Below are 12737 nucleotides of genomic sequence, written 5' to 3' on the forward strand. Positions count from 1 at the left end.
GAATTCAATAAAGTTGTAGGAAACAAAATTAACATTAAAGAATCAGTAGCATTTCCATGTACTAATGAGAAATTATCTGAAAGAATAATGAAGAAAATCCCATTTACAAAAGAACCCAAACCAATACAATATCGTCCTATATAAAACCCTAATATGCAAATCGACCAAACAGCAGAACGAATGGCAGAAAGACTTGCACTATGACACTCACTGACCACCAGGGGGCAGACGCTCAATACAGGAGCATCTGCCTCCCCAAACCCCCCACCCAGAGGGAGGTGACCAGCAGCTGCAGCAATCAGGGGTGGGGCCAGGCCAGCTAGCGCCCAACCGGACGCCTCCCACAAATAGCAAGTGGGACATCCCACCGAGGGCGCAGGTCAGGTTGGGGGACACAATGTATTCTCTATGAAGATCTCAATGGTTTTTCTTTTACCAACGTAGGAAAAAAATCCTAAAGTTTATGTAACCAAACACACACACACACACACACACACACACGCACACACACACTAGCATAGGCAAAGCAATTCTGGGAGGAAAAAAGAACAAAGCAGGAGGCCACACACTTCCTGATTTCAAACTATATTATAAAGCTAAAGCAATCAATTAAAAACTGCCAAAACCGGTTTTGCTCAGTGGATAGAGCGTCGGCCTGTGGACTGAAAGGTCCCAGGTTCGATTCCGGTCAAGGGCATGTATCCGGGTTGCGGGCATATCCCCAGTAGGAGATGTGCAGGAGGCAGCTGATCGATGTTTCTCTCTCATCGATGTTTCTAACTCTCTATCTCTCTCCCTTCTTCTCTGTAAAAAATCAATAAAATATATTTTAAAAAAAACAAAACAAAACAAAAAAAACTGACACAGCCCAGCTGGCATGGCTCAGTGGTTGAGCAGTGATCTATGATCCAGGAGGTCACAGTTCAATTCCCAGTCAGGGCATATGCCCAGGTTTCGGGCTTGATCCCCAGTGTAGGGCATACAGGACGTGGCCAATCAATGAGTCTCGCCCATCACTGATGTTTCTATCTCTCTCTCCCTCTCCCTTCCTCTCTGAAATCAATAAAAAAAATTTAAAATTGACACACAGACAATGGAACAGAATCAAGAGCCAAGAAATAACACCCATGCATGTATAGTCAACTAATATTTAACGAAAGGACCAAAATACTCAATGGAAAAAGATATTATCTTCAATAAATGATGCTGGGAAAATCAGATATTCACATATAAAAGAATGAAACTAGACTCCTATCTTACACCATTCAGCAAAATTAACTCAAAATGGATTAAAGGCTTAAATGAAAGACCTGAAACCATAAAACTCCTAAAAGAAAACATGGGAGTTGAGAGGGAAGATCCTTGACATTGGGTCTTGGCAATGATTTTTTGGATATGACACCTAAAACACAAGTAACAAAGTAAGAAATAAACAAATGCTGCTGCAATGAACATGACTGTGATAGGCAGGTAGACAGACATGAGCAGAGCAGAGAAGGTCACCAGACAGCAAAGCCACAGGTAGCTAGCAAGGCACAATTGCAGGGTGACCTTTCCTCCCCTACCATATCACTTGTCAGGTGGTTTGGACTTCCTGATCTTCCTCCCTAGAAATAACATCTAAGCCTCAGTTGTATTTCAGCTCCAGGCCCAGAAAAGCAAAAAAACCAGACCAACAACCGAATGGCTGACCTCAAGGCCAGCTGCATTGATCTGTGGTTACCAGAGGCAGGTTATGAGGATTAGGGGAATTAAATGATGGTCAAAAGGTATAAAATTCCAATTACATGATAAATAGTATTGGGAATATAATGTACAATGTGATGATTAAAGTTAACATTTCTGTATGGTATATTTGCCTAAGAGAGTAAATCCTAAAAGTTCTCATCACAAGGGTAGATTTTCTTTTTTGGTATCAATTGGAAGCAATGGATATTAACTAAACTTATTGTGGTAATCATTTTTCAATGTATGTAAGTCATTATACTGTATACCTTAAACTTAAATAGTGCTGCATGTCAATTATATCTCAATAAAACATAAATGAAAAATCTGCTACACTAGCATATTAACAGAGAGGTCCTCTACCTTTCATACAATCTGAACTTTTACACATTATAGGAGAATAGCTCTAAAATTACCTTTTATATGGCAAAGTTAGTCCTTTTTGTATCTGCTGACTAAAGGTGGTCATGTAATTCGCTCTGTAGCAATGGCTTTCCCATTTTATAATCAAGATAACAAAATGAGAGTAAGCGTAAGAATTAATGGACTTGTGGGAAATGAAGGTGTCTGGCTGATAAGCTCCTATAACCAAGAATCATCCCTGACCCTTAGTTACTTGGTCACCCAAGACAGTTCCCACATACACTTTTATTTTCCTACTTAAAAAAAAAAAAAAATGTTATCCCTATAGGAAAGGTAGTTACGCATTAAATTTTGTTTTTTAAGCCCTTGTAACATGTAAGTTTATTTTCCACTACCAGACATTCAATTTCCAAGCAGTTTCAGAAATACTCTATGTCTAACATGATGGCACTAAAACGTAAGCATATAATGTATGTACACAGAAACAGTACAATCTCAACTTGAGATATGCTCAGTGAAATCAAATGGTGGCCAAGACAGAAATACATTAACAATAATGTGTAGTGCTATAGAAGTGTACCCCAAGAGAACATAGCTCAGTGGGGTGTAAGTTTCAGAACACTGGGGACAATAAAAACAATTATGTGATGGAAGCATTAGAAGTGAGGAGCAGAAAAGTTCTGGTATAAAATAAAGTACTCTGTTTTCGAAAATTACTCATAGGATAAAGAATGCTGACTCCCAAAATACATGTGTACAAGTGAGGTTCAATAAAGGAAACAGGATTCTGGCGGAACATTCATCTGCCCTCTTCTCTTTATTCACTTACACATAGAACTAGTCCATCTGATTTATTATATTTATTATTCGTGACTATGTTCATATTCAAAAAGGATTACGCACATTCTTAATTCTCTAAACTATACTCATAGAAAAATAATTATGCATGTGGTTCTTAGTAATTGTCACAATAACTCTACATGAAGTAAAAAGGAATCTTTAAATTCAATAAACATTCATATCATGCAAAATTTATATAGGGGCACTTTAAAAGTCACAAGATTCCTAAAAGTAATATCATTTTACTATAATTTAAATAACAAGGATATAATTTTACTGGTAGTTCTTAATGCAAATCTAACTCAACTCTTTATTTTTAGACAAGGATAAAGTTATAGTCAATGCCTCTATCTGGAAAGAAAAATTGTTAACAGCTCAAATATATGTATTCTAGAACCACTTGGAGGTATATTTTAGAACTTATTGGAGATGTTTTTCAGATAGGATAAAACTGAAAAGGGGAAACAGAAAAAGTATATCACTATGCCTCAGTCTTATTCCTACAGGGTTAAAGAACTAGTCAACAACTCCAAAACCTTTTTTATATGCACACCTGGGAAGAATACTGAATCCGTAACTTTGCTCAGAGTTACACTGATGTGGTTTTAGACCAGATGTTTAAATGTTACAGTATGTACATTTTCTTCCCCTCTTCTAAGGCAGAAGTAAAGTAAGAGGAATATTTGACTTCACTCCACAAGAGACCTATTTAATAGTTTGGCGGTTATGTAAGTAAAGGTAGCTTGGCTAAGTCAATGTTGACGACATACAGAACGACATGATCCTAATGAGTTGGAAAATATTGGCTCTCATGAGAATAGACCAGATGCTACTGAGCTGAGAAAGCTACTGTATTATTGAATTTCATTTTTATGAGGTAAAATTTATTATTCAACCATTAAGGTATCCCACATGAAATCTTGCATAAAAATACTTTTACAGTTACTTTCTGGAAAGTCAATTTTTATTTTAGCATTAAGACATCACTTAAATGAGGGATTCAAATGTCCATATGATCACCTTTAGCACAGATTTTGAAGTGTGTTAGTACTTTCCCTGCAAACATCAGATTAATGGAACGAGGCTATCAACAAAACAATGAACTACCTGAATAAGGAAAAAGTGGTAGCAAGTCCTTGTTTTCCTGAGAAAACAAAAATCATCTGTGACTTTGTATTTTATCTTCTGGAAAAATAAGTAAGAATTATAATTTCTATAATTTTAGTGCCATCAAAAACATGAACAGCAAAAATATGTAATTCAATAATCCCAACTAATAATACATATTCAGTTCAAACTTCTACTTTATTCTTTATTTAATTAAGTTTCCTGTATTTGCTATTCTTTTATTACATAATTTCTAATTTCTTACTCAATTTCTGGCCTCTCCTAAATTTTAATAACTGAAAATTGAAAATATTCTTATTACCTGACAGTGAGAATAAGACATTCACTACACAAACATCTATATGTAACATGCAGGTTAATAAAATTCAATGCAAAAAATTAAATTGCTAAATTAGCATAGAACTTTTTTATCATTTATTTTAATATCGTCAAATTTTATCCTGACTTTTGTAAGAACTGATGAAGAAAAATGAATCATTGGAGCTTTAAAGAATAACTCAACATTCAGATAAATATTTACTTAAAGCCTCTTACATAAACATATTCACAAAAAAGAAACTAAAAAAGCAATTCAATAAAAATTATTTCTTGTTTTTTTGATGTCTAATGATATAGGGTTTGTTAAAGAAAACATATTTTCTTCCTAAAGGCATGTTTTAGTTTTCATGTTTGAAATTATATTTGATGTCACATATCTGAAGCACCATTACTAATCCAACATGTATGATGAGAAGACTGAGGCACAAAGTTTTTGCAAATTCTTTTTTATGACTCAATAAAATCCAACAACCTAATGTTACCTGATTATATTTATACAGACCTGTTAAGTTATTAAAAGGAAAAAATAATGTTAAATAAGTAGTTTTTAATAATCAAGTTAAGAAAATAGTAAAAAATTTTGTACCTGTAATCAAAGAATTAAAAATGTTTCTGTGGTCTGGTTCTTTATGTAAGAATGCAGAATAAATGGGAGACATATAAAACTTAACTATCAAATTAATTTATTTCCTTTGAGTTAATAAAATTATTCCACAACCTAATTTGGTTACCCTTCGCTAAGAGTACTGTGTTATTATAACCATGGAATCAATAACCAAGTTTTCTTACATATCACGATTTCAAAATAAACATTTTTCACATTTAAAATGTTCCAGAAATGTCTAACACTTTACATGTACATGAACTGCCCATGATCCTGTGCTGTTCCTCTTGCCATTTCTTAAATGGTATAAAAAGCAATACAAGCATACCTCAGAGATATTGCAAGTTAGGTTCCAGACTACCACAATAAAGCAAATACAGCAATAAAGCAAGTCACATACATTTTTTGGTTTCCCAGGGCACATAAAAGTTATTATGTTCATACTACATTATACTCTTTTAATTGTGCAATAGCATTATGTCTAAAAAATAAACAGATCTTAATTTAAAAATACTACATTGCTAAACAATGCTAACACATCATCTAAACCTGCAGCGAATCATACTCTTTTTGCTGGCGGAAGATCTTACCTTGATGTCAATGCCTGCTGACTGATCAGGGTAATGGTTGCTAAAGGTTGAAGTGACTGTGGCAATTTCTTAAAATAAGACGACAATAAAGTCTGCCCAACAGATTGATTCTTTCTTTCACAAACAACTTCTCTGTAGCATGTGATGCTTGATGTTTGATAGCATTTTACCCACAGTAATTCTTTCAAAATTTAAGTGAATCTTCTCAAAACCTGCTACTGGTTTATCATCTAAGTTTATATAATATTCAAAATTCTTTGTTGTCCTTTCTAGAATCTTCACAGCAACATTACTAGGAGTAGATTCCTCAAGAAAACACTTTCTTTGTGCATTATTAAGACGCAATTCCTCATCTGTTAAAGTTTGATCATGAGATTGCAGCAATTCAGTCACATTATAATTCTAGTTCTCTTGCTATTTCTACATCTGCAATTACTTCCTCCACTGAAGTCTTTAACCCCTGAAAGTCATCCATGAGGGTTGGAATCAACTTCATCCACACTCTGTTAATGATGTTATTTTGTTGTCTTCCCATGAACCATAAATGTTCTTAATGGCATTTAGAAGAGTAAATCCTTTCCAGTAAGTTTTCAATTTACTTTGCCCAGATCCATCAGAGGAATCACTATCGACAGCAGCTATAGCCTTACAAAGTGTATTTGTTAAATAAGAATTGAAAGTTGAAATTATTCCTTTATCTGTAGCCTGAAAAATGGATGTTATGTTAGCAGGCATGAACACAACATTATTCTTGTACATCTCCATCAGAGCTCTTGGGTAACCAAATGCATTATCAATGAGCAGTAATATTTTGAAAGGAATCTTTTTTCTGAGCATATCTCAACAATAGGCTTAAAATATTCAGTAAACCATGTTGTAAACAGATGTGCTATCATCCAGGCTTTGTTGTTCCATTTAGAGAACACAGGCAGAGTAGATTTAGTGTAATTCTTAAGGGCCCTGAATTTTTAGAATGCTAAATGAGCACTAGCTTCAACTTAAGTCATCAGCTATAGTTAGTCCCAGCAAGAAAGTCTACCTATTCTTTGAAGCCAGGCATTGACTTCTCCTCTCTAACTTTCAAAGTCCTAGATGGCATTTTCTTCCAATAAAAGACTATTTCATCTACATTGAAAATCTGTTGTTTAGTGTAGCCATCTTCATTATTTATCTTAGCTAGATCTTCTGGATAACTTGCTACAGCTTTACATCAGCACTTGTTGCTTTACTTGGCACTTTTATATTTTATGGAGATGGCCCCTTTCCATTTTTAAACCTCAGGAATCAACTTCTGCTAGCTTCAAATTTTTCTTCTGCAGCTTCCTTATCTCTTTCAACCTTCATAAAATTGAAGAGCAGAGTGGGGCCTTGCTCTGGACTCAGTTTTAGCTAAGGGAATGTTGCACTGGCTTTATCTGTGTAGACCAATAAAACTTTCATCATATCAGCAATAAGCTGCTTTACTTTCTTATCATTCATGTGTTCAGTGGAGGAGCACTTTTAATGTTCTTCAAGAACTTTTCCTTTGCATTCACAGCTTGGCTACTTGGAGCAAGAGGCCTAGCTTTTCACCTATCTGGGCTTTCTACATGCCTTCCTCACTAAGCTTAATAATATCAAGGTTTTTCTTTAAAATGAGAGGCATGCAACACTTCCTTTCACTTGGACACTTAGAGGCCACTGTAGGGTTATTTATTGGCCTAATTTCAATATTGTCGTGTCTCAGGGAACAGGGAGGAGAGGGGAAGAGAGACAGGGGAACGGCTGGTCAATCCAGCAGTCAGAACACACACAAAACTTATTAAGTTCGCCCTCTTTATACAGGTGTGGTTCATGGTGCCCCAAAAGAATTAAAATAGTAACATCAAAGATCACTGATCATACATCATCATAACAATTATAGTAATAATGAACAAGTTTGAAATATTGCAAGAATTATCAAAACGAGACACAGAGTTAAGAAGTGAGCAAATGCTGTTAGAAAAATGGCACCAACAAGATTTTCTGGACACAGGGTTGCCACAAACTTTCAATAAGTGAAAAAATAGTATCTCTGAATCGCACTAAAGTGAAAAGCAATAAAATGGGATATGTCTGTACTACATTTTCTTACTAAGGATTTTTAAAATCTGAAAAGCATATAATTGATTGTTATTATCAAATTATTGTAGTTCTTTCATTGAAAAGATACAAGTTTTTCTCCTTTTTGTTATTCAGGCATTTCTCACTCCTATCCTCTTTCTAAAACCCGAATTTTAAGGAGTCACAAAAAATTTTAATGCCTGTTCTCACACACACAAAAAAAAAATTAGAGCAATAATTGCATGTACTAATAAAGTACATCTTTCCTGTTTATAAATATAATAAACATAATAGAAGTTTCTCTTACTACATTGTATGCATTCTATTTGATCCTACTTGATTCTTTTCAGGCTCTTAGTAGTAACCAACGAAGTTTATTTCAAACCCCAGTCTGCAATTAATGAAATGGGAAATAGAAATTCAATTATAAGTGAACTTTTCTGAAAATGCCAAAAACTATTAAAAATTCAGTTCAGATAATAATGTTGTTTTGGTGGTGGTAGATGCAGCACATACAAAAATTTCTTACTGCAAGGAGAACATGTTGAAGAAGATAAAAAGAGAAGAAATGAATCTAGACGGTTACCATCACTAAAACTGTTGGCCATGGGAAAAAAAGCTGAGTAATAAGTATAGGTAGGATTCTGTGATAAAAAAAAAAGTTTGAAAGAATATAATGATGAAGTCCAAGAAGTAGGATCAACAACAAAAAAGAAACAAACCAATTCTAAATGATAACAGGGTCCAATGTAAAGATGTACTTGAGGGTACAAATGAGAGAAAATTTAGACAGAAGGTGATCATCAGGAAAGTGAAAAGACAAACCACAGGACTGCAGAAAATGTTTATAAACCATATATCTGATAAGAGACTTGATTCGAATATAAACAATTGTGCAACTTAAAATAAAAGGATACATAGGCCAAGTAAACAAAGACCTTAGTAGACATTTCTCCACACAAAAATATATAGTCAGTAAGCATAGGAAAAGATCCTCAACCTCATTAGCCATGAGGGAAATACAAATCCAAACCACAATGAGACACTACTTCCTTCATACCCAGATGGCTACAACCAAAAGAAAGGTAATAAAAGTATGGTGAGGATGTAGGAAAACTGGAACTCTCATACAGCACAGGTGGGAATATACAATGGTATAAACAGTCTGGCAATTTTTCAAAAAGTTAAATGCAGAGTTACCATAAGGCCCCACAATTCTACACCCAGATATACATCCATAAGAAATATGAACGGGACTGGGAAAATGGCGGAGGTATAAACAGACGTGTCCTGTGCCTTGTCCTGGAGCAGATAAGGGTGAGCAGCTGAAACGGGTAACATACAGCCCGAATAGGCAGAGGATTTTCAGCTGAGAGACTGTCTGCAGCGAGGAAAGACCAAGAACACCCAGGAAAAAAAGGACAGTTGGAGACTGCGGCTGAAACCTTTCATGGTGTGCCAGCTAAGCAGCGGAGACTGCGCCAACTTGGGTGGTTGTGGCCGGCATCCAGAGCCCAGCTACTAACCTGGAAACAGGGGAACTCAAGCAGCGTGACTGCGTGAACTCAGACGAGCACTGCTTCTTCCCACGGAAAACAGAGAGAGAACTACATAACCAAACACCTTGAGAAGAGAAATCATGGTGAAACAAAGAACCAACCCAAATATGAAAGAAAAACAGGCATCATATGAAAAGGAAGTAAACGAAATGGAGGCAATGGAGGCAAGCAACCTGTCAGAGAAAGAATTCAGAGAAATGGCCATAAGGTGGATGAAAAGAATGGAAGACCAATTCAACAATATGTGTAGGAACCAAGAGGAAATGAAGAGAAACCAAGAAGAAATGAAAAATGAAATCACTGCCATAAAGAACTCAATAGAAAGCATCAGCAGTAGACTAGAAGAAGCAGAGGACCGCATCAGCGAGCTAGAAGACAAGGTAGAAAAAAATACCCAAACAGAACAGCTTCTAGAAAAAAAAAATTAAAAAGCAGGAGGAGAGCCTAAGAGAACGATGGGACAATGCTAAACGAAACAACATCCGAATAATAGGAGTGCCAGAAGGAGAGGAAACTGAGCAAGGAATAGAATACCTGGTTGAAAAAATAGTAACAGAAAATTTCCCTGATACAGGCAGGAAAAAACTCACACAAATCCAAGAAGCTCACAGAGTCCCAAACAAAATGAACCCGAAAAGACTGACACCAAGGCACATAATAATTAAATTGGCAAACACCAACGACAAAGCAAGAATCTTAAAAGCAGCCAGAGACAGAAAGGTCCCTACAAAGGACCCCCCCCCCCCCCCGTCAGACTAGCGACCGATTTCTCAACAGAAACACATCAGGCAAGAAGGGAATGGAATGAAATATACAAAGTCATGCAAAGGAAGGGTCTGAATCCAAGAATACTGTACCCAGAGAGGCTATCAATCAAAATTGAGGGTCAAATCAGGAGCTTCACAGACAAAAACGGTCTATGGGAGTTTATTACAACCAAACCAGCAATGCAAGAAATGCTAAAGGGTCTGCTGTAAATAGAAAAAACAGGAAACAAAGAAGGAACGCAGCGGTAAAGAACAAAAATGGCGACTAACACGTTTCTATCAATAACTTTAAATGTAAATGGATTAAATTCCCCAGTCAAAAGGCATAGGGTAAATGAGTGGATAAGAAAACATGACCCATATATCTGCTGTCTACAGGAAACCAACCTCAGGAAAAAAGACGCACACAGACTGATGGTGAAGGGATGGAAAAAGGTTTTTCAGGCCAATGGAAGTGAAAAAAAAGCCGGGGTAGCAATACTTATATCTGACAAATTAGATCTCAAAGTGAAGGACATAAAAAGAGATCAAGAAGGCCACTTCATAATACTAAAGGGAGGAGTCCAACAAGAAGAAATAACTCTGGTAAATATATATGCACCCAATATAGGAGCACCCAAATACGTAAGAAATCTTCTGGAGGAGATCAAGGGAGAGATTGACAGCAATACAATCATAGTAGGGGACCTTAACACCCCATTATCTCCACTGGACAAATCCTCTAAACAGAAACTCAGCAAAGAAACATCAATCCTAAATGACTCACTAGATCAGATGGAATTAATTGACATCTTCAGAACATTTCACCCCAAAGCCACAGAATATACATTCTCCTCAGGTGCACATTTGTCATCTTCAAAGATAGACCATATATTGGGTCACAGACAAAGTCTCTTCAAATTCAAGGAAACTGAAATCATATAAAGCATCTTCTCAGACCACAAAGGCATAAAACTGGAAATCAACTACAACAAAAACAATCCAAAAAAATCAAACACATGGAGACTAAATAGCATGCTATTAAACAACGACTGGGTTACCAGTGAGATCAAAGAATAAAAAAAAAACATCATGGCAACAAATGACAATGAAAACACAACAATCCAAAACCTATGTGACAAGGCAAAAGCAGTCTTGAGAGGGAAGTTCATAGCTCTACAAGCCTAGTGCAAGAAACAAGAAACAATGAGAATAAATGACCTAACTCTACAACTCGAAGAGTTAGAAAGAGAGCAAAAAAAAAAGCCCACTGTAAGCAGAAGGAAGGAAATAACAAAGATCAGAGCGGAGATAAATGACATAGAGACCAAAAACACAATACAAAAGATCAACAAAACCAAGAGCTGGTTCTTTCAAAGGATAAACAAGATTGATACACCTCTAGCCAGGCTCACCAAGAAACAAAGAGAGAGGACCCAAATAAACAAAATCAGAAATGAAAGAGGAGAAATAACAACAGACCCCATAGAAATACAAAGGATTGTTAGAAAATACTATGAACAACTCTACTCCAACACACTAGACAACCTGGAGGAAATGGACATATTCCTAGAAAAATACAACCTTCCAAAACTTAACCAGGAAGAATCTAAAAATCTCAATAGGCCAATAACTATGGAGGAAATCGAAGCAGTAATAAAAAAGCTTCCAGCAAACAAAAGCCCGGTGCCAGATAGCTTCACAGGGGAGTTTTACCAAACATTCAAGGAAGACCTAAAACCTATCCTCCTCAGACTATGTCAAAAGATCCAAGAGGAAGGAACACTTCCCGGCTCATTCTATGAAGCCAACATCACCCTAATCCCAAAACCAGATAAAGACAATACAATGAAAGAGAATTATAGGCCAATATCCCTCATGAACATAGATGCCAAAATCCTCAACAAAATCCTAGCAAATCGGATCCAGCAGTACATCAAAAAGATCATACACCATGACCAAGTAGGATTTATCCCAGGGATGCAAGGATGGTACAATATCTGCAAATCAATAAATGTGATACATCGCATAAACAAATTGAGAGAAAAAAACCACATAGTCATATCAATTGATGCGGAGAAAGCATTTGACAAAATCCAACACCCTTTCTTGATAAAAACGCTCAGCAAGATAGGAATTGAGGGATCATACCTCAACATAATAAAACCCATATATGACAAACCCATAGCCAACATCATAATCAATGGGCAAAAACTAAAACCATTCCCCCTAAAAACAGGAACAAGACAGGGATGCCCCCTCTCACCACTCCTGTTCAACATAGTACTGGAAGTACTAGCCGTTGCGATCAGACATGAAGAAGAAATAAAAGGCATGCAGATTGGAAAAGAAGATGGAAAACTGTCCTTATTTGCAGATGACATGATACTGCACATACAGAACCCTAAAGATTCCATCAAAAAATTTTTAGACTTAATAAATGAATTCGGAAATGTAGCAGGATACAAAATTAATGCTAAGAAATCCATGGCATTTCTTTACACCAATAGTGAACTTACAGAAAGTGAAACTACAGAAGCAATCCCATTTACCATTGCACCAAAAAAATTAAAATACCTAGGAATAAACTTAACTAAGGAGGTAAAAGACTTATATGCCAAAAACTACAGGACACTGAAAAAAGAGATAGAGGAAGACATAAACAGATGGAAGAATATACCGTGTTCATGGATTGGTAGAATCAACATCATCAAAATGTCCATACTACCCAAAGCAATTTATAGATTCAATGCAATCCCCATTAAATTACCAACGGCATATT

The 12737-nt window shown here is 36.0% G+C and overlaps 1 protein-coding gene across 6 annotated transcripts in view; it reads right to left on the reverse strand.

Annotated features, from left to right (window-relative positions):
• Nucleotides 1–12737, reverse strand: part of VPS13B (vacuolar protein sorting 13 homolog B) — a 626384-nt gene that overhangs the window by 528710 nt on the left and 84937 nt on the right. The window contains exon 17 of one of the 6 annotated variants that reach the window (XM_059672119.1): nucleotides 8212–8294. The exons of the other annotated variants lie outside the window; for them this stretch is intronic. Coding sequence (XP_059528102.1) covers nucleotides 8242–8294 — 53 coding nt within the window. The 3' untranslated portion in view covers nucleotides 8212–8241. Of the gene's footprint in view, nucleotides 1–8211; nucleotides 8295–12737 lie in introns of those variants that run through there. 6 annotated transcript variants of the gene reach the window in all.

Source organism: Myotis daubentonii, chromosome 17, assembly GCF_963259705.1.
Source record: "Myotis daubentonii chromosome 17, mMyoDau2.1, whole genome shotgun sequence".
Taxonomy (NCBI): domain Eukaryota; kingdom Metazoa; phylum Chordata; class Mammalia; order Chiroptera; family Vespertilionidae; genus Myotis; species Myotis daubentonii.